At 38.6% G+C, this 19,044-nt stretch overlaps 3 protein-coding genes and 1 long non-coding RNA gene across 5 annotated transcripts; 2 read left to right on the forward strand and 2 right to left on the reverse strand.

Annotated features, from left to right (window-relative positions):
• Nucleotides 1–5,114: 5,114 nt before the first annotated feature.
• LOC112190513 (transcription factor IIIA) lies at nucleotides 5,115–7,919 on the reverse strand. 2 transcript variants are annotated; one of them, XM_024329946.2, is made up of 7 exons: nucleotides 7,736–7,919; nucleotides 7,445–7,573; nucleotides 7,018–7,185; nucleotides 6,361–6,649; nucleotides 5,936–6,171; nucleotides 5,676–5,819; nucleotides 5,115–5,542 (listed from the first exon to the last, which is right to left on the reverse strand). In XM_024329946.2, exons 1-7 carry the CDS (start codon nucleotides 7,844–7,846, stop codon nucleotides 5,366–5,368), a joined length of 1,254 nt encoding a protein of 417 aa, XP_024185714.1. In that variant the 5' UTR covers nucleotides 7,847–7,919; the 3' UTR covers nucleotides 5,115–5,365. The 2 variants fall into 2 exon arrangements, with proteins under 2 accessions (XP_024185714.1, XP_024185715.1); XM_024329947.2 differs by lacking the exon at nucleotides 7,018–7,185 and having other exon boundaries at nucleotides 7,736–7,916.
• A 1,029-nt stretch (nucleotides 7,920–8,948) lies between these two features.
• LOC112183376 lies at nucleotides 8,949–11,027 on the forward strand. Its single transcript, XM_024321735.2, has 3 exons — nucleotides 8,949–9,594; nucleotides 10,101–10,172; nucleotides 10,826–11,027. Exons 1-3 carry the CDS (start codon nucleotides 9,019–9,021, stop codon nucleotides 10,826–10,828), a joined length of 651 nt encoding a protein of 216 aa, XP_024177503.1. The 5' UTR covers nucleotides 8,949–9,018; the 3' UTR covers nucleotides 10,829–11,027.
• Nucleotides 11,028–14,710: 3,683 nt separating this feature from the next.
• On the forward strand, nucleotides 14,711–16,006 carry LOC112187092. The gene is made up of 3 exons (XR_002930986.2): nucleotides 14,711–15,005; nucleotides 15,138–15,443; nucleotides 15,591–16,006. It is a non-coding gene; the product is annotated as an uncharacterized LOC112187092 (long non-coding RNA).
• Nucleotides 16,007–16,570: 564 nt separating this feature from the next.
• Nucleotides 16,571–18,597, reverse strand: LOC112187091. The gene is made up of 4 exons (XM_024325737.2): nucleotides 18,245–18,597; nucleotides 17,885–18,124; nucleotides 16,829–17,290; nucleotides 16,571–16,735 (listed from the first exon to the last, which is right to left on the reverse strand). The coding sequence occupies exons 2-4, from the start codon at nucleotides 18,082–18,084 to the stop codon at nucleotides 16,729–16,731; spliced, it is 669 nt and encodes a 222-aa protein (XP_024181505.1). The 5' UTR covers nucleotides 18,085–18,124; nucleotides 18,245–18,597; the 3' UTR covers nucleotides 16,571–16,728.
• Nucleotides 18,598–19,044: the final 447 nt, after the last annotated feature.

Consider the following 19,044-nt stretch of genomic DNA (forward strand, 5'->3'; position numbering starts at 1 on the left):
ATGCAAAATAGCTAGTCTTTCTGCAATGTTGAACATTCTCATGTTGAATGACAATAAATTATACATTTAACTTGTAATTACTTTAGTGTTCAATCGACCGCTAATTCAACGCCTTTCAATCAATGCATGAAGAATTGTGAACAACATAATAGAATTTTTCCAAAATCTCATTTAAATTTACTTGATAAACACGCTTTATCTTCAAAATTTAATATTAAGGAAGACTTATCTATACATTAGCTGATTAGCACCCACTCGTAGATAAACACGCTTTATCCTCAAAATTTAATATTAAGAATGACTTATCTATACATTAGCTTATTAGCACCCACTCATAGCTCGTTGTAGATAAATGATTAATTAGGGACCAATATTGCTTACTGTCTTCCTTTTTCTTTACTTCCTTTTTCTTTGGACCATAATGGAGTATTTGGGATGAGTATTGTAAGGCCAAAAGGCATATAGCTTATAATGATAGAAAATCCTGATATTTATTGGGGATGGTCAGCAGCCACAAGGCATTGGCCATTTGGCCCCAATCACAGAAAAATTTGAAACAATTTTTTCTTACTATTCCATGGTAGGATCCATAGTTACGTGCTGATACATACAGCTTCCGTCCATATGTGTCGCAGTCTATCCAAAGTCATGCTTCCTTGGATTTACATGATTTAGTTGAATTTTGTGTACCATCAATCAATTAATCAGAAATACCCTAATATTTCATCTTCTAGTTCTAGAATATATAGTTTGTTAACTTTTCTTTTTCTTTTTTCAAATCAGTGTTTCAAAAACTGCAATGATCAATTTAGTTATAGACCTAATAGAATATTGGTCCTAGGACAGTGACCAAAATGAGTGGTAATTATATAGAAGCACTCTTTCCACAAAATCAGATAGAAACCCTTCATGAAAATTCAAAAACACTTTTGCAAGATCTCCGAAGTCCGACCTAAAGCTAAATGACAATATGTGGAGAGACTTAACTCTTAAACTCTCAGGTAAAGTTATATTTTTTAATATCGAATAATGCTTCACATTGTGATGAGGGAAAAACACTATGAAATCCAGTACCAAACTTTTCAACAAATTAAGTTATGGTGGTGGAATATGGCCAATCACTCACACTTACTATAAAGGCATGACTCGCTGGTCATCTTCAATAGGAAATACGCATTGCTAAATTTGGGTCTTGGGCTCTTAGCTTTGATGGGAACTACATTAATCTAATTTTTTAGAATTATGGCGGGCATTACCATGATGATGTGGCTGAGTTTGATATTTCAACTCTGCGAGTTATTTTTTAGCTCCTTGTTTTCGTTGTGTGTGTCTGCACTGCCTTTGAATTGAATTGCAGCTCCTCTAGTTTGTGAACTTGGTTTTTATATATTAGATCGAGTTAGTGTAAAAATAAAAAAATAAACCTACGTGCTTTCTGTGTTTTTTGCATGCATCGCTATACTCATCACCGGCTCACCGCATTGCTTGTGGCTAAAGACCACAGATGACTCCCCAAGCGAAGTCGAAAAGAAGCGTGCCATGTCATTAATTCCACAGTTACTGAAGGCGTACTTCTCCTGTGGAAACGAAGACATGCATCATGCATGCCTGTATCACTTCCTTCAATAGTTACTAAATACGCTAGCTCAAGTATTTTACCTAGAAACTCATATATAGTCATAGTGAAAAAACTTGAAATTGAAGCAACAATGGTGAATGAAACCCTAAGCTAGAGGAAGAAGACGAAGAAAAACAGAGAGAAAAAGAGAGAAGCTACTGGTATTTCTCTTAATAATCGTCCAGTTTGTTGCAACTAACTACACCAAGTTTGATTAACCCTATTTATACTGATTCGTAGCTGTAACTAATCATTCTACTCTTTCATCCAGGTTCCGACACGTATATATAGCACATTTTGTGGTATAGAATTTTCCATGTCAAGTTTGCACAGCATGCAAACATCCTCATGAGTATTTGCTGATCGAACTCTCTTCCATTTTGTCTTGACGTTGACCTCGATCGATTCATATAATTTTTTTTTTATGACAATACACAAGAAGAGATATACACAGTACTTTCGTCGTTTTCTTTCATCACCTTGACATTATGCACTGCGAATTCAATGCATACTGATGCTAAAGTCTATGGAACTCATGAAGTGAACACTAGCAATGGTGATGAATCTGATGCTTCTCTAGGCAAAACAACAGACAATGGTGCCACAAATGTTGGATTGAAGAAATGTCCGACGGCTTTAATTGCTGGCTTCTGTCATTCGCAATGTCAACACATCAATAAGTTTCTTGCTTTGCTTATTTGCTAGACAAGGCCAACCTTATCATCGAAGACCTAACTGAATCATTTTGGCCTCTAAATTTTCTTCCTTACCTGAAGTCATATGATCGCAGCACTGTACGACTGTTTTCCATCTCATGTAGATAACCTAGAGGCATCAATTATTCAACACTTTCCCATTGTTAAAGATTTTTGCATAGTTTGAGTTTCGTGTACGCATTAAAGCTCGTTTAATTTTTTTATCTTCTAAATTTAACCACTTTATCTTAAGCTTAACATCAAGTGTCATTTTTGGAGAAGTCAACATCCCAAAGACACGTTGGGATTTCTCATTTCCTGGTAAAAAGTAGGAATCTTTATCTTGCCTGAAAATAACAGAAGCTTTGGTCTGAAAATGGTCAAGTCTGCACTGCAGCGAATAACTTTTTTTTTTTTTTGAAAGGGCAGCTAATAACTGTTAACCGCTGCTAGTTCTGTAAGTTCCTTTTGTACTTGACCATTGAGATTGATGCAGTGCTAACTCTGCTGTCCTTTTGCTCTGACAAAAACTAGGTAGGCCAAAGCCAAAATCCAATTATTCAATCATAGATTTTAGTTTTAGTTGCAGAGCTATCAGCAGAGCTTTGTATGCACTCAACTCTAAGGCTCTGAAGCTCGGACCCTCTGAGTCTCAAACCCCAGTTACTGTATCAAAGTTTGTGAATACTATTCCAAACCCATGAATCAAAGTCACCGTGGCAGAGCTGAAGAACCAAGGAGATGTTGGTTGAAGTGGAGCCGATTCATTTATCTCCAAGATCACTGAGTACAAGCCTCATATACTCTTCCTCAGGTGCCAAACCAATTTCTTTGATATTCTAATTCTGGCTACTGTTGGGAAAAGTAGCAAAATTTTGAAGATAGATCTTTCTTTCTTTTCTGTGACTGAAAGCTAGACATGAAGTGTTGACAGCAATGGAGTTTGGAGAAATGATGGTTCTAGTTAGACTTCCAAATTTGCTATTTGGACCTCCTATACTTAATATACCTCTAATTTACTTTTCAGAATACTTAAAAAGCTAAGTAGCCCTCCTTATTTTTACCAAAACTCATGTTCAAGGGTGAAACAATAATTTGTTACTCTACTTTTTATCTCTATCTTCAACCACGAGAAGAAGAATGAATCAAAATCACATGATATTGCTCTCTTATGCGTATGTCTCTCCTTCACCGAAATTAATCAAAAGGTTGGTTCTTGATCTTGATATGTTACTAGAATCCCTTTGAATTTGCTAAAAGAAGGATTTCAAGGGTTTTGGGTTAGAAGATTTAGTAATAACTATATCATAATATTCAATTAATTTAGTTTAAGAAAATTGCAAATCAGATTGTTTTGAATTTACTTTTGTATTAAATGATGGGTCATGTATATAAATTATTATTTTTACTTAATTGTTTTAGGTAAATTATAAAACTATATGGCAATATAAGGAAATTCCGGAAAAAGAAAAAAATAATTTAATTGAATGTTATATTTGGGGAGGTAAGAAGAGTAATTTTTTTTTTTCCATTTTTCTCACTTTGTCCTTATTTGTCTTTTCATATAATTTGACAAAATCTATTAATAATTGAAAAAAGTTGGAGATCCAAATATTAAATTTGGAGGTCCAACTAGAATAGGGATGACAAAAATCCCCCGCGGGGCGGAGCTCCATTGGATACCCGCCCCTAATGGGGGGAGAATTTGGGGACAAATGGGGAATGGGGATGGGGATCCCCAATCCCCGCTATCTAAGATTGGGGATGGGGCGGGGATGGTATTGTGATCATCCCCAAACCCGCCCCAATAATATATACATATATTTAACTTATATATATTTTAATTTATATTTTATAATATAAATCACAAATATATACATTTACTACTTTACTTTAATGGTGTTTTGACTTTTGCACTTACTGAATTTATTTGTTAGAGGTTTTGATTTTAAAAAAGGCAATATGAGAAAAAATTATTTTATTTATTAAGTTCTTATTGGGGATTTGGGGCGGGTTTGGAGGCTTAGTCCCCAATGGGGATGGGGACGGGGATTGGGGATTGGGGTGGGGATGGGGGTAGAGAATGACCCCGAGGATGGGGATGGTATTGTGATCCCCATCCCCAACTCACCCCATTGCCATCCCTAAACTAGAACCACCCTTAGAGAAAAGAAGGGGCCAAAAAAAAAAAAAGGATTTATTTATGAACTCTAACAAGCCTTTGACCAGAATTTTGGTTTTGGTGAAACTTGATGAACTTGACATTATTGTTTTCCAGTGAATGAAAGCTAGACATACGTTTCGCATTGCTTTCATTACATTTGAATTTCAATTTACTGCTAACAGCAATGATGATGATGAATTCTCCTTCAAAAGCCTGAACACCGGCATCTGTGAATACGATTTCTCTAAATGCCATCTGTCATGCAAAATTTGTTGGTTGCTTTCAACTGTAACCGCTGTCTTTTCAATTCCTTAGTTCCTTTACTTTAGAGGTAACAAGTGATAGGATCCCTGAGGACTTCGCTGGGAGAGGAGATCAATTGTGTTTTGATCCTTTTGTAACATAGTCTCGTCTTTTTTGCATTTGAATATGAGACCTTCGGGGTGATTGGAATAGGGATTTTGAAAATATTACTTCAGAGCTCACTTGATCTTCAGCCTATCTGCTTTTCAATTCCTCAGTGCCTTTATCTGATATATTTCTAGCTAGCGTCTCATCTAGTTGCAACGATCAGTGTAACTGATAACAAAAAAGAGTAATTGTGCTTGGAAAGTAAGCTAAAAAGACAATGGAGAAAGATATCTAAGGTGTTTGAATTGTAAACAAACATTTATATATATTGACGTTGACGCTTCAAGCCTTGTGCCCAGCCTTGCACTCTAGTCTGCTCTTAAAGACCAGCAATTTTTCAGAAGATTACAGAACCCAGGAAACAAGACTATGAAACCCACTCTCTAAATAATTACAAAAGGCGGCTACACATATCTAGTTTAGAGGCTCAAAATACCCAACTTCCGTAGGTTATAGTGGGAACTACAAGGGCGTGACTCACTGTTCATCTTCCTCTTCTTGTGAGAAGAACTGAGAGAGGAACTCAGTCTCTGGGCCGAATTGATCTGGTGGGGTTACCCTTTTTCGTACAAGCATTTCTACTGTCGGACACTGCCTCTTACGCCCGCCCCTTGGCCTTGACCGGAATTGCTCATCAGCCTCTTCAAAATCCCCCTGCAAATCAAAGCAATATCCAAGAGATTCCACACATGAGTTCATAATGGGGCATTGCCTGCAACCGTGTTTATCCATATATGTAAAAATCCAGCAGAAGAGGGATTGAATGCTCCAAGAACATGGCACTCACATAGGCATATACATGACATCCAGACTTCTCATGCTTATCTCTCACGTGCTTGTATGAGAATGTCTTGCCACAGCCTGAGAAGCTACAAGCGAAGGGTTTTTGTTGGAGGTGTACAGCCTTCACATGTTGAAGAAGATTTGATTTCTGCAAAGACAACAACAAAACATAAGTAACTGACCAACACTAGACAGTTTTTTCATGTCCAACCAAGTAAATTAGACCAACGTGTATATAATTTCAAAGTCTTCTTAGCAACTCACTTTTGAAAATGTGAGAAGACAACCCTTATAATCACATTTAATTTCCAATGAAGAACCTCCCTCTTCATGAGTACGGAGATGGCTTTTGATGTTCTTTTTCCACTCCTTCTTCCCACATATCTCACAAGTAATATGAGTGTGGCAGGACTGGATATGGTCCTTAAGGCATTGCTTATTAGAAAAATATTTCATACAATCTGGTTCAGAGCAGAAGGCCTCCACTGAGTCCAGCTTAACTGCAGAAACAGAGGACAGCATTAGCATTAACATTCACAAAACTTTTAGCGACACCACATCTCCTCATTTGAGAAAAATGTGCTAATTCTATAGGTCACTTTACATTATTCAACAACCATAGACAATGAGAATATACAATAGACAATTGAACCTAAAAAAAAATAATAGAATTCAGAAATAAAACCTACCATGAGAATCCTCGTGCTTCCGCAGCTTCGAAGCAAATTTGAACACCTTTCCACAACCAGGTTCCTGGCACACATGCTGCTTCTGACCTTCAACGCTAGTAGAAGGGCAATCCTCACTGTGAAATTCCACAACATGCCTCTTCACGTTACCTTGAAAAGCAAATTCACTCTTACAGTTCTCAATTGGACACTTAAAAAGCTTCCCTTGGTGCTGAAGAAGATGACGGTTCAAATGGTCCTTTCTTCTATAAGTAGAACGACAATCATCGATTGTGCAAACATATGGCCTCTGTAAAGAACAAGCTGAAGTGAATTCATGAACAAATAACCCTAACTTAAAAGTTCACATGAACAAGCATTTAAATCTGAAGCTGTACAGTGTGATTGAGGCTCACTTGATGGAGCTTCACAGGAGGTCTCCCCCCTGGTACTAGTCCATTCAAGCTAAACCCTCACGCATTTTGGAGTTCTTTGTGTGGGATCCAATGCTTCACGCTGTCGAAACAATACTTCTCAGAAGTTCTAATTCCTGCAAAATTTACATCTTCAATTGTTGCAAACAATACAGAAAATTCATCCAAAAAGTAAAGAACAGACAAAAGAAAATCACAGACAGGCAACCATAATTGCAGAGTACACATGAACAAGCATTCAAACCTCAAAAGTACCACTGCGTGATTGAGGATCACTTGATGGAGCTTCACAGGAGGTCTCCCCCCTGGTACTGGTCCACTCAAGTCCATACCCTCTCGCATTTTGGAGTTCTTTGGTGGGATCCAATGCTTCACGCGATCCAAATGGTTTAGTTCTTAAACATGTTGATTCCTGCAAAAACTCTATCTTCAATCGATGCAAAACATACAGAAACTTCAACCAAAAAAGCACAAAAATCTCAGCTGTTTTGAAATCAATCATCAGCAGGATCATCAGATGCCACTGATTTCACTGCCAATCAGATACTTTTCCTTCCACAACTCTCATACAACCAGACATACAATCAGCTGTGTCTCTCCACAAAGTTACACCCAACTCATAAGAACAACCAATTCTCATCAACCCTATATAGACAATTAAAACTCAATACCTCAAGGGAATGGCTTTGCATATGCTGCTTCAGATGTGCAGGTTTCTTGAAACTAGCACCACATTCTTCACATGTATTAGACTTCTCCACCACAACTTCCTCATGACCCTTCGCCATTTCCATCTCATCCTACAGACCAAAACACAAAGAACCCAAATTTCAATCACAATCAACAGACCCAAAACCAGAAACAACCCAATTTCAAAATCTCTTCTAAACCCAGAACCCTATCTCCCTCATAATAAAAAACCCAATCCATAAAAATCACAACTTTAATGGTCCAAACCAAACCTTGTGCTGAGCCTGGATGTGAGAAGCAATCAGAGTCTTCTTAGATCTACAGATTCCACAGTATTTGCAGTAATACCGCCTTATGTCTCTGAAAATCGGCCTCTCATCCATTGCCGCAGTACTCAAATTTTCTGGAGTTCAAAATTGTGAAAGCTAGGGTTTTGGAATTGGGGATTTTGGGGCCTTTTATATTGGTGGCGGGTGTTTTACATTAACGGCCCAGATCTTGTCCGTTGATAAAAAATTATAACATGGTCTCAAATTATAGTACACGACTACACGTGGTGCCTCTGTAGTAGTACTTAGATTTTCTAAAATGCAAAATTGGCAAATATTCTGGATTTATTTCGGGTATCAGTGGCGGGTGTTTTACATGAACGGCTCAGATCTTACCACGTAAGCATCCTTTAATCTAAAAAATTATAATACAGTCTCAGACCATGGTACACATAATGGTACGGTTAATGTTATTGGTCCACATAACTTATACTAGCTCCTTAACATGTACTCTGCAAATGTCAATTAGTTTTTATTTTTATTTTTTTTTAAATTAAAAAATTTACTGTAATTTCTCTCCTAATTTTGGGAAAGCTTGTCATTGTTTCATGGCTTTTCTCTTCCGCCATAACCAAAAGGAACCCCCAACCCTTTAGGGAATTTTCGGGGGCTATCCCGCACGCGTTCTACCAGTACCAAGATATACCGAGCATAGCAAAAAAGGTAAATCTACTGTACAAACATAATGGCAAATCTCAGCTCATCGGAAAAATCTTTATTAGTCGCATCTTGTAGTTGTGCTAAAACCATGCCTAATGATAACTCATTACAGGTGGAATCCGGAGAAATCCATTCCGCCATATGGGTGGCTATCCGTTCCCAGTTATCCTGCAAACAGGCCGGAGGTATTGCAATTTTTTTAAATATAATATAGTTTATTGACTATCTTATCCTCATATAGAAATAATTTGTTTATTAATATTTATAGTATGTGAGGGTATATATGGTACTTTAAAAATTTAACCATTCCCTCAATAATTAAACCTTTAATTATATAAGATTTATTTATGAATGATTATGTTAATTTAATTTTTTTTTTACTTTGCATTCTATTATATAATTTTAATTAAATTCGAGTAATATAATTGGTCCGAACTAACGATGACAACGTTCCGTGATATGGTGAAATAGTGAGATCGTCTCCACAGAATGACGAAGTCTAAAACGTATAAAATGGCGGAGTTTTTGGAAAAAAAATCGTTTCTTGACTCGCCAAAAAGGAAGGCATGAAGAAGACTTCGAAAGGCGAGTCTGCATTCTACGCGCCGATTCCGGCCAACCCCGACCACCCCCAACACGTCGTCGTTTTAACTCATTACCGCGGCCCCTCTCCCGACTACCACGAACGACGTCGTCTCCGCCTCTGCGTATCCACCACCGTCGCTTTCGTCCTCCTCTCCGCCGCCGCGTTCTTCCTCTTCCCCTCCGACCCGGCCCTAGAGCTCGCCCGGATCCACCTCAACCACGTCGGAGTCCACTCGTCGCCGAAGCTCACTCTGGACCTATCGTTCTCGCTGACGATCAGGGTCCGGAATCGCGACTTCTTCTCTCTGGACTACGACTCGCTGGTGGTCAAAATCGGGTACCGGGGGAGAGAGCTAGGGTTTGTGAGCTCGGCCGGCGGGCGCGTTAGGGCCAGAGGGTCGTCGTACGTGAACGCAACGCTCGTGCTGGATGGGCTGGAGGTCATTCACGACGTGTTTTACTTGCTTGAAGATTTGGCTAGGGGTGTGATTCCCTTTGATACTGATACTGAGGTGGATGGAACTGTTGGGCTCTTTTTCTTCAAAATTCCTATCAAGGTAAGAAGTTCTCGATTTTCGATTCGAATTGGTTCTGTTTTGATGCTTAATTGAATGATGATCATGTGTTTTTGTTTGTGGAACTTGTATTGATTTGAAAGTTTAGAACAAATATGTGAACTTTGGTTGTGGTGATGTTTGTTTGCTGAGCTGCATTCGAGTTGGTGATTAGTTTGTTTTGATTCTAGTGTATTTCTATGCTGATTCGCAATGCTGGAAAAAGAAAAGGTAAAACCTAGTGCTATATGGTTTATCATGTATGAATGTATTGCTGCGGCTTGTGGAAGTAAGATATTTATGCAGAAAGAATAGAGAAAGTAGAAATGACGAAGCACATAACTGATAAAGTATCTATGCTGTCTGCTAATGGATGTATTGATTGATATAAGATGCGTGTGAAATGTTGCAGTTGAGTAAGGGTGAGATGAGTTAGTGTGTGATGTGATTGTGGTGTGGTTTACTTCTTCGTTTTGATATTTTCTAACTGTGATCATCAATTTGATCAGGGAAGAGCTTCGTGTGAGGTGTATGTGAATACAAACAATCAGACAGTTGTTCGTCAAGATTGTTACCCTGAGGTGAGGATTATCTTTACTTTCTTTTTATGTAGTTAATCTGAATATTCAATAAATTCTCTGTAGATTTTGCATGAGATGTTGATTTCTACTTTATAGCCTTCCTTTGTCAATTGCCTCCACAGGGAAGCTCTTTCCTCTTCTTTTGTCAGTCCTGAGTCCTCAGTCATGAATGATTGATAGTCTACTTTTCATCTGTAACTATGAATAGTCCCAAGTTTAATATGGTCCAAAGGCTAGTTGAAGTTTAGGTTCTCTGGTTCCCAGTACTGGATAGGCTAAAGTTTCATCCTAGGGGAGCTAGGTTTGCACTAGTTCCCTCTAATGATGTGTCAATTCATCTGGTCTTAAGGATGACCTTTTTTAAAAAAATAGAATAAGAAAAGAGGGGCAGTACTCTGATATATGGTGAGTTCTCCGGCATTTTGAGAAAATAATGAAAATAAAGTATGAGCAATTCAACCCTTAGATTGCACCTTATAAGGAGGTTACATTATTTAACAGAATATGATTTCAAGCATTAACAAAAATTGAGGTGTACACTATGTATTTTCATCTGTAAGACATAATTCTTTGAATCATGACATTATTTTTACATGGAAGAAACAGTCTGTGTATATTGTGATCACTAACTTATTCTTTTTGAATTCTTGCAGTGAAGAGGTTGAAATCAAGTGGTGTTAAAGCTGAATTAGAGTTTTTACAACTTGTAGAGTATGAGCATGTACTATATGGGTAAAACGCTTTGGTTGGGCGATCTACAGCTTAAATACCGAAAAAAGATCCTTGAAACAAATTCATCATGTATTCAACAATTAAATTGCATGGTATATAAATCAAACTTCATTTCGTATGGTTGAGATTGTTTTACTTTTTATTGTTTACTGAAATGAAGGATTCGATGCAAAACTTGTATGTCAGTTTGATGTAAACACTAGGACAAAGAATCCATTTCAACGAGTCATGGTCCCTGTCCCCGAGCCACCTCCACACTATGCTGTTTGCTTTCTTTTGTAAGGAAGTTTCATGACCAAGTGACCAACCAAAGCAGGTAGTCAATGATTTCTGATTTGGAAAAACCACTTGTTAGGAATACAAGAAATAATTATTAATTTGTGAAATGAGGAATAATTAGGGTGTACTGACCGCAAACTCGAGAATCGGGCCCGCTCATCGTAAGATTAGGCCTGCCATATCTAAGCCCAATTATGAATCCTATTTCGAACCACAGAAGGAGTAGAGTCCAATTCCCTCTGAGATAATGGAGTTGAGGCTTCATGTATAAATAAACAAACAAAGGGCCGACCGAACCCAAAGTAAACTGAGAAAAACCAAACATTTCCATATGTCCCCCAAAACCGGTCTCAACCTAGCCAACAGAGCCAGCAACGGCGAAGACGAACGGCTTCATCGGCTTCTACGCTGCTGTGAACCACTGCATCATAAGGCTGATAAGCACATGAGGTCTAAGAAGAAGAAGAAGAGAAGTGAGAAGTTGAAGTTGAACGAGGAGGAGGCTAACAAGTCTCTGTATATATGTCACATTGAGCACCACCCTGGAAGGTGGGTCGCTTATGTTGTCCGCGCCATCAACTTGTCCGATTTGTTGTTATCATCAGAAGATGATGATGGTTTGCAATTACGGCAGCCGCCGGCATGAAACCCTGCGGCCGTATGCCTTCATTTGATCGTCCCGACATAGTTTGGCATAGAGATGTTTACGCCTTTGAGACTGACCCCAACAAGCACAAGCAGCCTCGTGATAATACTCATAATAGTAGAATTACCAAGATGGGTGGCACATTAGTTGAAGCCAAGTTTCGTCCTCTGATGGAGGAGGTGGAGGGCAAACTGTATGCACTTTCATATAGGCTGGTGGCTGATCCTCCCTCATTTGAGGTATTCGACCCGAAAGTGGGGAGTTGGGCGCCCCTGCCCCAGCCTCCATTCTTCAAACATCATGGTCAGTATAACCGCGGTGGCTTCCTCTCTTATGCAGTTACTGGCACCAAGATGCTTGTGTCTCAGGAGAGATGTCCCGTCTTCTGTTTCGATGTAGCTCACCCAGAGAGAGAATGGAGATTAGTCTCTTCTATGTGCCAACGCGGCCCTTTTCCTTTTAAAAACAAGGCTTTGGTACGGTCCTAGACCTGCCGGCAGGTGCTGATGACAAGAAGAAGATAATGTTTGCCTATAGTTTTGGTCGTTGGTATCTAGGAGTTTATCTTATGTCCTTGGAAGAAAATCAAGAATCTATCACACGAATTGGTGATTTGAAGCTGCCAAGTTTGCCTCAGGAATATGAATTTGCAAAAAGATGTTATTTTGTCCATATAGGAGGTGAACTTAAGAGCTGAAGCAGCTGTAATTGGGATGCCCAGTTTTTCCACAACAGTACGTTGGGCTAAGAAAGTTCATTGTCCAACCGCAATCGATGAAGATGTCGATTGAGATGTCTAGAATGGTGCCTCGCAATTTCATCATTTCACTGAGCGAGATGTTAGTGATCTTGTGCAGCAGATAAAGAGTAAGGTGTTCATCTGGGAGTTCCTCTAATTCTAGAGAGGAGGGAAACTCTTCAAGTTGCTGGAAATAATCAAGGATGGCTAGGAAGGGTTTCTGCAGATATGGTACTCATGGTGCTTTTCATCACAGTTAAAGCAGATACCTTTGGCATGCCTCTCTCACTGTTCAAGGATTGAAAGTGGCGGAATGGCGGTGGTATTTGAAGGTGGTTGTGTGGTTGGCTTGAGGGGAATGGTAGAGTATCCTGGTAGGTAGTGTAGATGTGGCTGGTTGGACTACGGGGTAGCTGGTGGGTATTGAGTTTGGAAGTTGGTTCTGTATTAGATGAGTATGGTTGTGAGTAGCAGAGCTCTAGTGCGACCACCAGAGCTAAGCATCACTGCTCCTCCACCTTTACCACATTCCGGCCATCATTTCAACCCATCGCTGCCAGCAATAACCTCAGAGCAAACCGGTCACCAACATCTTGAAATCTCATTGCTCACTGGTGCCAGCAATTCCAGCAGATGCCGTGGCACTAGCCGCCGCTGGCGCATGAGCCATCGAGAGCCACTGTGAGCTCCACCGGCTGGTAAGTCAGAATTAGTCACCTCTCTTCATTCTTGAGACCTCTGGTTTGATTTGGATACAGAACCCTAACCCTAATTTAATAGGTTGTCCTAAATTGTGTGAGGTTTGTGGGATTCAACGTTGTGGAGTCTTGGAGAATGAGATGTCGTTGGGTTCAGTATGATGAATATTGAAGAATGGTAAGGGCCTGGGTTCGATGATCGAAATATTGAGTTGTTGTGATTATGGTTTGTTGTTGAATAGAATGAATATGATATGAAACTGCCTTTAGTGGACTTTTTTGAAAGAGGTTAACGTTGTCAAATGGTGAATGAGAGTAGTTATTCAAGGATTTAGAGTTCGTTATCATCACTCTAATTATCGTTCCAAATATTATAATTGTAAGAAAGCATGTTTGTCGTTGATAAAGAAAGTGTAAATCGGCCAAGTCCATAAGATTTTGGTAATGGCAAAGAATAAGTGTGATTTGGCTTAAAGTAAAGAGACATTTGACTTGGGGTAATTAACATGATATTTTGTTATCGAAATTGGAGTGTCGTATTACAAAGGGTAAAGGAATTGTTGATAAGGAATTTAAGTATTAATCATTGTTGAGAGGTGATCGATCGACATAGATAATTAATTGGCACTCGTTTGGTTGTTAAATTAAAATGATGATCAAGGCTCTATAATGGTCTAACTATAAAGCCTCGTTTGGTTCGCGTAAAAGAAATCAATTGCTTTGTATTTCCTATGGGAAATACAAAGCTAGTGGAAAGTTTGTTCTCCTTTCCACTGTTTGGAAACATTGGGAAAGCAACTAGAAAATATGTGTGTTTCCATTTTAGTGTTTGGTTTGTGCAAGGAAATGAAACTAAAATATATTAAAATTCCATTTACATCCTCATGTATAATAATATAGAATTACGCAAATCTCATAAACTTTTTGAATAAAATTGTCAATCATAATTTTCAACAAGGATAGAAATGAATTTATAAGATGTAATTAATGCTGGGAAAGTATAAGGGAAAATGAATCATTTGGAGGATGGGAGGATCTACTTTCCCATATATTTTCCCTTCTCAAAGGAAAGTTGTTCATTTCCTTATGCACACCAAACATAGAAAAAGAATACATTCTCTTTCCTAAATTCTTAAATCCGCGACTTAAACGAGACCTAAAGGTTTTTAAGTATTTAAAGAAGTAATTATTCCTTTCAAAAAAAAAAAAAGAAGTAATTATTATTAGTAACTATAATGGTTGTGCGATCTACAGCTTAAATACCGCAAAAAGATCATTGAAACAAATTCATTATGTATTCAACAATTAAATTGCATGGTATATAAATCAACAGCAAGGTTCCAAAGAGGACGTCCTTGCTATACATAATCTGCGGATGGGTTGCGGACAGCCGTCCGTTTCTTTAAATGAAAACCAACGGCCCAGATCGATCTCTTCCCAAAGAACAACACGGGTCGAAGTACAAAGCCTCAGACGAACTGTAGACTCTCCACTTCGATGCAGCCAAGGACGTTGGTTCTCCATCTCATCTCCACCCAAAATCCAGGTCTTCTCCTCTCCAAATACTAGAAACTCATCTCCGGAGTGATTCCACCGGCGACGCTCGATATCAGTCCTCGCCGAACCTTGTCATCTCCTTAGTCCTCCTCACTGCTGCCGTTTGGGTTCCACGATGACGCGGTCAACGGAGCTCATCATCGGTGAAGACCCCGATGAAGGTCCCCAAGTCGCCGTAAAAGGTAAAGCTTTGAGTTTTCTGAGTTTGAAGATTTGGGATTACTGAGTTTGAAGATTTGGGATTACTGAGTTTGAAGATTTGGGATTACTGATTTTGTTTTTGGGATTACTGATTTTTCCGCAATTATCTACAGGTGACTCCTGCTGTGAAGAGCCTTCAGCAAAAGTCCAATTCATTGTTCTCTTATGAGTTATGAGCTTCAAGAGATTGTCCATGTTAAGGCAGAGATCAGTAGTTATCACGGACGTCCTCTTTGGGATTTTTCAGATTTCATATTTCAGATTTTGAGGGTTATGGATTTTGTGGTGTGTGTGATTTTTCAGGTTTTGGATTTGCAAGATGATTTCAGTTAATGTCTGAGGATAGTTGTTCATCATCTCATTTCGTAGAATAATGTCTCAAACAGATTAGTTAACTACCAGAAAACATGCTCTCTAAGGTAAGCTTTGAGCTTTCTGTATTTGGTATTTTTTTTTTTTTTTTTTTGATTTTGCACCTGATTTGGTCAGTTTAAGGGATATGGATTTTGTGGTGTGTTTGATTTGTTGAGAAATAGCTACTGTGATTGACAACCATGATGAGGCAGGTAAACATTTGAAGGACAAGAAAAATGGCCACTACCTTCATCATAGACATGGTCACAATCATTACTCAGTAGAGGAGAAAGATCACCATCATCGGGATTCAGTTAAGCACATCAAAGACCACAGTAGAAATGGAACTGATAACATTAATGATGGTCCTGATGATCAGAATGTGTAGATGATCTTATAGGACGCAGAGTTCATTCCCTGGTTTGGTCTTGTTTACATTGATTCTTAATTGTTGGGAGGGATGTCCTCTTTCCTCCATTTGTACCTTAAACTTCTATTGAATTAAGAGGCCTGGCCTTTTTTAACATTCCCAATTATGAATTGATATCTGAAAATTCTGCTATGTGAGGTTGTTTTGTGATCAGTTTAGAGAAAAGAAAAAGTACAAAAAGAAAGGAGGTTCTCAGCATTGCTGGTTTGACGATTAAAGCCGAGCTTGTTAGCTGAACAAGTTTTTAACAAATTTTTTTACTGTTTTGCAATATGTTCTATATATATTCCCAGTGCTCAAATAATTGTGGGAGTGGCTTGCATGAGCTAGCAAGGTTGAAGTTCCAATCCACGAGGAAAACTAAGATTTTTTTATTTTTTTTTTATCAATAAAACTAAGATATTTGGATGCTCAAACCGCTGAAGATCTATGTATCTTTGAACCAATCCCTGTTCTCCAAGACTGAACGTTTGAATAATGTATTAGGACAGTCAAATTCTAATCGATTGTCAAGAAATTCTTTTTCCATTTCAAGTTGCACATTATTAGAAGATGCTCTAAACTTCAAAGATTAGTATGTGATCTATTATTGTTATATATTTTCAGGGTATCATGAAATTAGTTGTCAGGAGTTTAGACTTCCATTCAACACACAAACGGAAAATGTCAAATGAAATTGAAAGTGTAAGCTTACTTGAAAATAGTTGCTATAGCATAGACATTTTGACACAAAAATGGATCATATTTCATACTAATGCCGACGACCAAACAGCTGTTTTAAATAAAAACAACAAATGCTCAGGAGTCAAAACGCCAAAATTGTATTTATTTTTCTGATTCCAAGCTAGGATATTGTATCCTCAGCAGTGGGGAACAAATTAATAGCAACTATTACTCAACAATGGTACAACAATGCAGGCTTATTCTCTGCAAGAAAATAAAAAAATATGTCAGCAAGCCTAAGCAACAAGATCATGAAATATTGCCTCAAGGAAACTAATCAAAAACGCAAATTGGCACCTGTAAAATGTACGAAGTGCTGTGAAGTCCATATAAACTCCACGTTCGTACATGAAATCAAAGAGGCTGGAACCAATATTAGGAAAGAGGTCAAATACCACTTCTCCAATTTGATTTTTATCAAAGAAATCTGCAGGTGGGGGAACATCCTTCATCCTGCACTGGTTGAAGTGGATGATGAGATTACGCACTAGCTCGGCTTCATCTGTGGGATTATCACCGTAAATTCTGTAATTGTAGGCTCTCCACACATAAATGTTTTCTATGCAAGTTTCAAAAAGATTAATCTCCCTGTGGTATTTCTCCTCTGCCCAAAATCGATAAGCTACATCCCAATTGCACTCTCTCCGATTGTAATCAAACTTCCTAAGCCGGAGGTTTTCAACCGCCACTACTGGGAAGTCATTGATTTCCTCCCGGCTTTGTAAAAGTTTATGGAAATACAAATTCTGAAATCTGAGCCTGTGTCAAAATAAAAGAGTCAAAATAGTATAAATAAGGATAATCATAGAAAAATATGGGATATGAAAGAGGGATTGCAATTGCTTTCCCGTGTGGTGCTCAGATTGAAAAATGTTTAATCTGCAGAGTTTGATGGTGCTGCCATGGCAGACTCGATCACAAAAAGAAATTATTATTACAGAGAAAGCGAACAGGAAGAAACAAGATTGGTGAAAGGTAAAAATGGGAAGGAGTTATGGGGTAGTTGGCCTACTTATGTGTATGATATAGAGCTTTCAGTAATTGGGAACAGAAAGCTCAAACTCAACTTATTATTCTGATCAAACACTCTTATAGGATCAATTATACAAAAACCACTGCCAATCCTCGCCAAATTCCCCATTTTTCTAGTGAGTTACTACATGTTTGATAAGACCTTGCACTAATCAAAATGTCATGCTTCCACTTTTGCAGCAGAGAATCAAATGATTAATACATGAACTTAGACCCAATTTCAATAAAAGACTCAAAAATAGATAGAAAAAGGAGAGGGTCTTAAATGGGGTGTGTGTGTTTTTGTGGTACACAATAGGAAAGGGAACAAAAAAACCTTACAGTGTGAGGGTTGGGTCACTCAGCTTTCTACAAAAGTCCTCAAGAAGCCTATTATCTGCCGCAGGGCCATAAACAGAAAGAATGAAATCCCGATACCGAATTGCGTAGTTCCAAGAATCGTTTCGAGAGCCTTCCCTCGGAATATAGGCTTTGTTATCCCTGACTTTGACAGTGTATGTATCCAAGGGAGGTACAGCCATACTGTTAGCCCATCTAAATGCTACTTCATCTAAGACATCCCTGTAGAAAATGACACAGACATTAGAAACAAGTATTAGACAGAGATTAGAGACAAGTATGGACAGAAATTCATTCTTGCTTATGAGAAATCAAAAAAGAAACAATCTTTTTTACTCTCACCTATTCAACTTTTGAAGGATAGGCGCCGATTGATACCATAGCAATTCATTCTTCCAGTTGACAACCTCATAGAATATCCATCCCAAGCCATCGATCGTATCCTGGATACATTGGCCTCTGGCACGCCTTCGCTCAGAACGTCTCTCGGCCACGGGGCTTTGATTTTGGGTGGGGAATTAGGGTTTAGCAGATTGTGAATCTGGGTAGGGATTTAGGTTTAGCAAGAGATTGGTGAATTTGCGGATTAGGGTTTAGCAAATAAATGTCAATTGGGGAATATTTTTCCAGGTTTGAAAAGAATTCGATTGTCTGGGTTTTAGGGTTTTGCGTAGGCTTTGTGATTTTGGGGAGGATTTGAATAGAACCTTTCTAACGGTATAGTAGCGATTTAGGCCGAGGAAACCCCGGTGGTCATGGGCTTGGGCCAATCAACGAGGCACTGAACCTTGTGAGGATCCATGGAGACCCCTTGGGCCGAGATGGTGTGACCCAAATATTGAACACTTGTTTGGGCCCATGTACACTTAGACAACTTGACATGTAATTGGTGATCATATAGCATGCGCAACACCTCTTCCAAATGCAACAGATGAGTTTCCAAGTCTTTGCTATACACTAGAATACACTAGAATGTCATTAAAAAAAAAAAAAAACAAGCACATGTTTTCAAAGTACATCACAAAAAATATGATTCATTAAGGCTTGAAAAGTGGATGGTGCATTAGAGGTAGGCCGGATTAATCCTTGGTGCAACATGCCCTTTACTTAGGCCTCTAATTCTGTTTTCTGAGAATGTGCAT

Source organism: Rosa chinensis, chromosome 2 (assembly GCF_002994745.2).
Source record: "Rosa chinensis cultivar Old Blush chromosome 2, RchiOBHm-V2, whole genome shotgun sequence".
NCBI classification, from domain to species: domain Eukaryota; kingdom Viridiplantae; phylum Streptophyta; class Magnoliopsida; order Rosales; family Rosaceae; genus Rosa; species Rosa chinensis.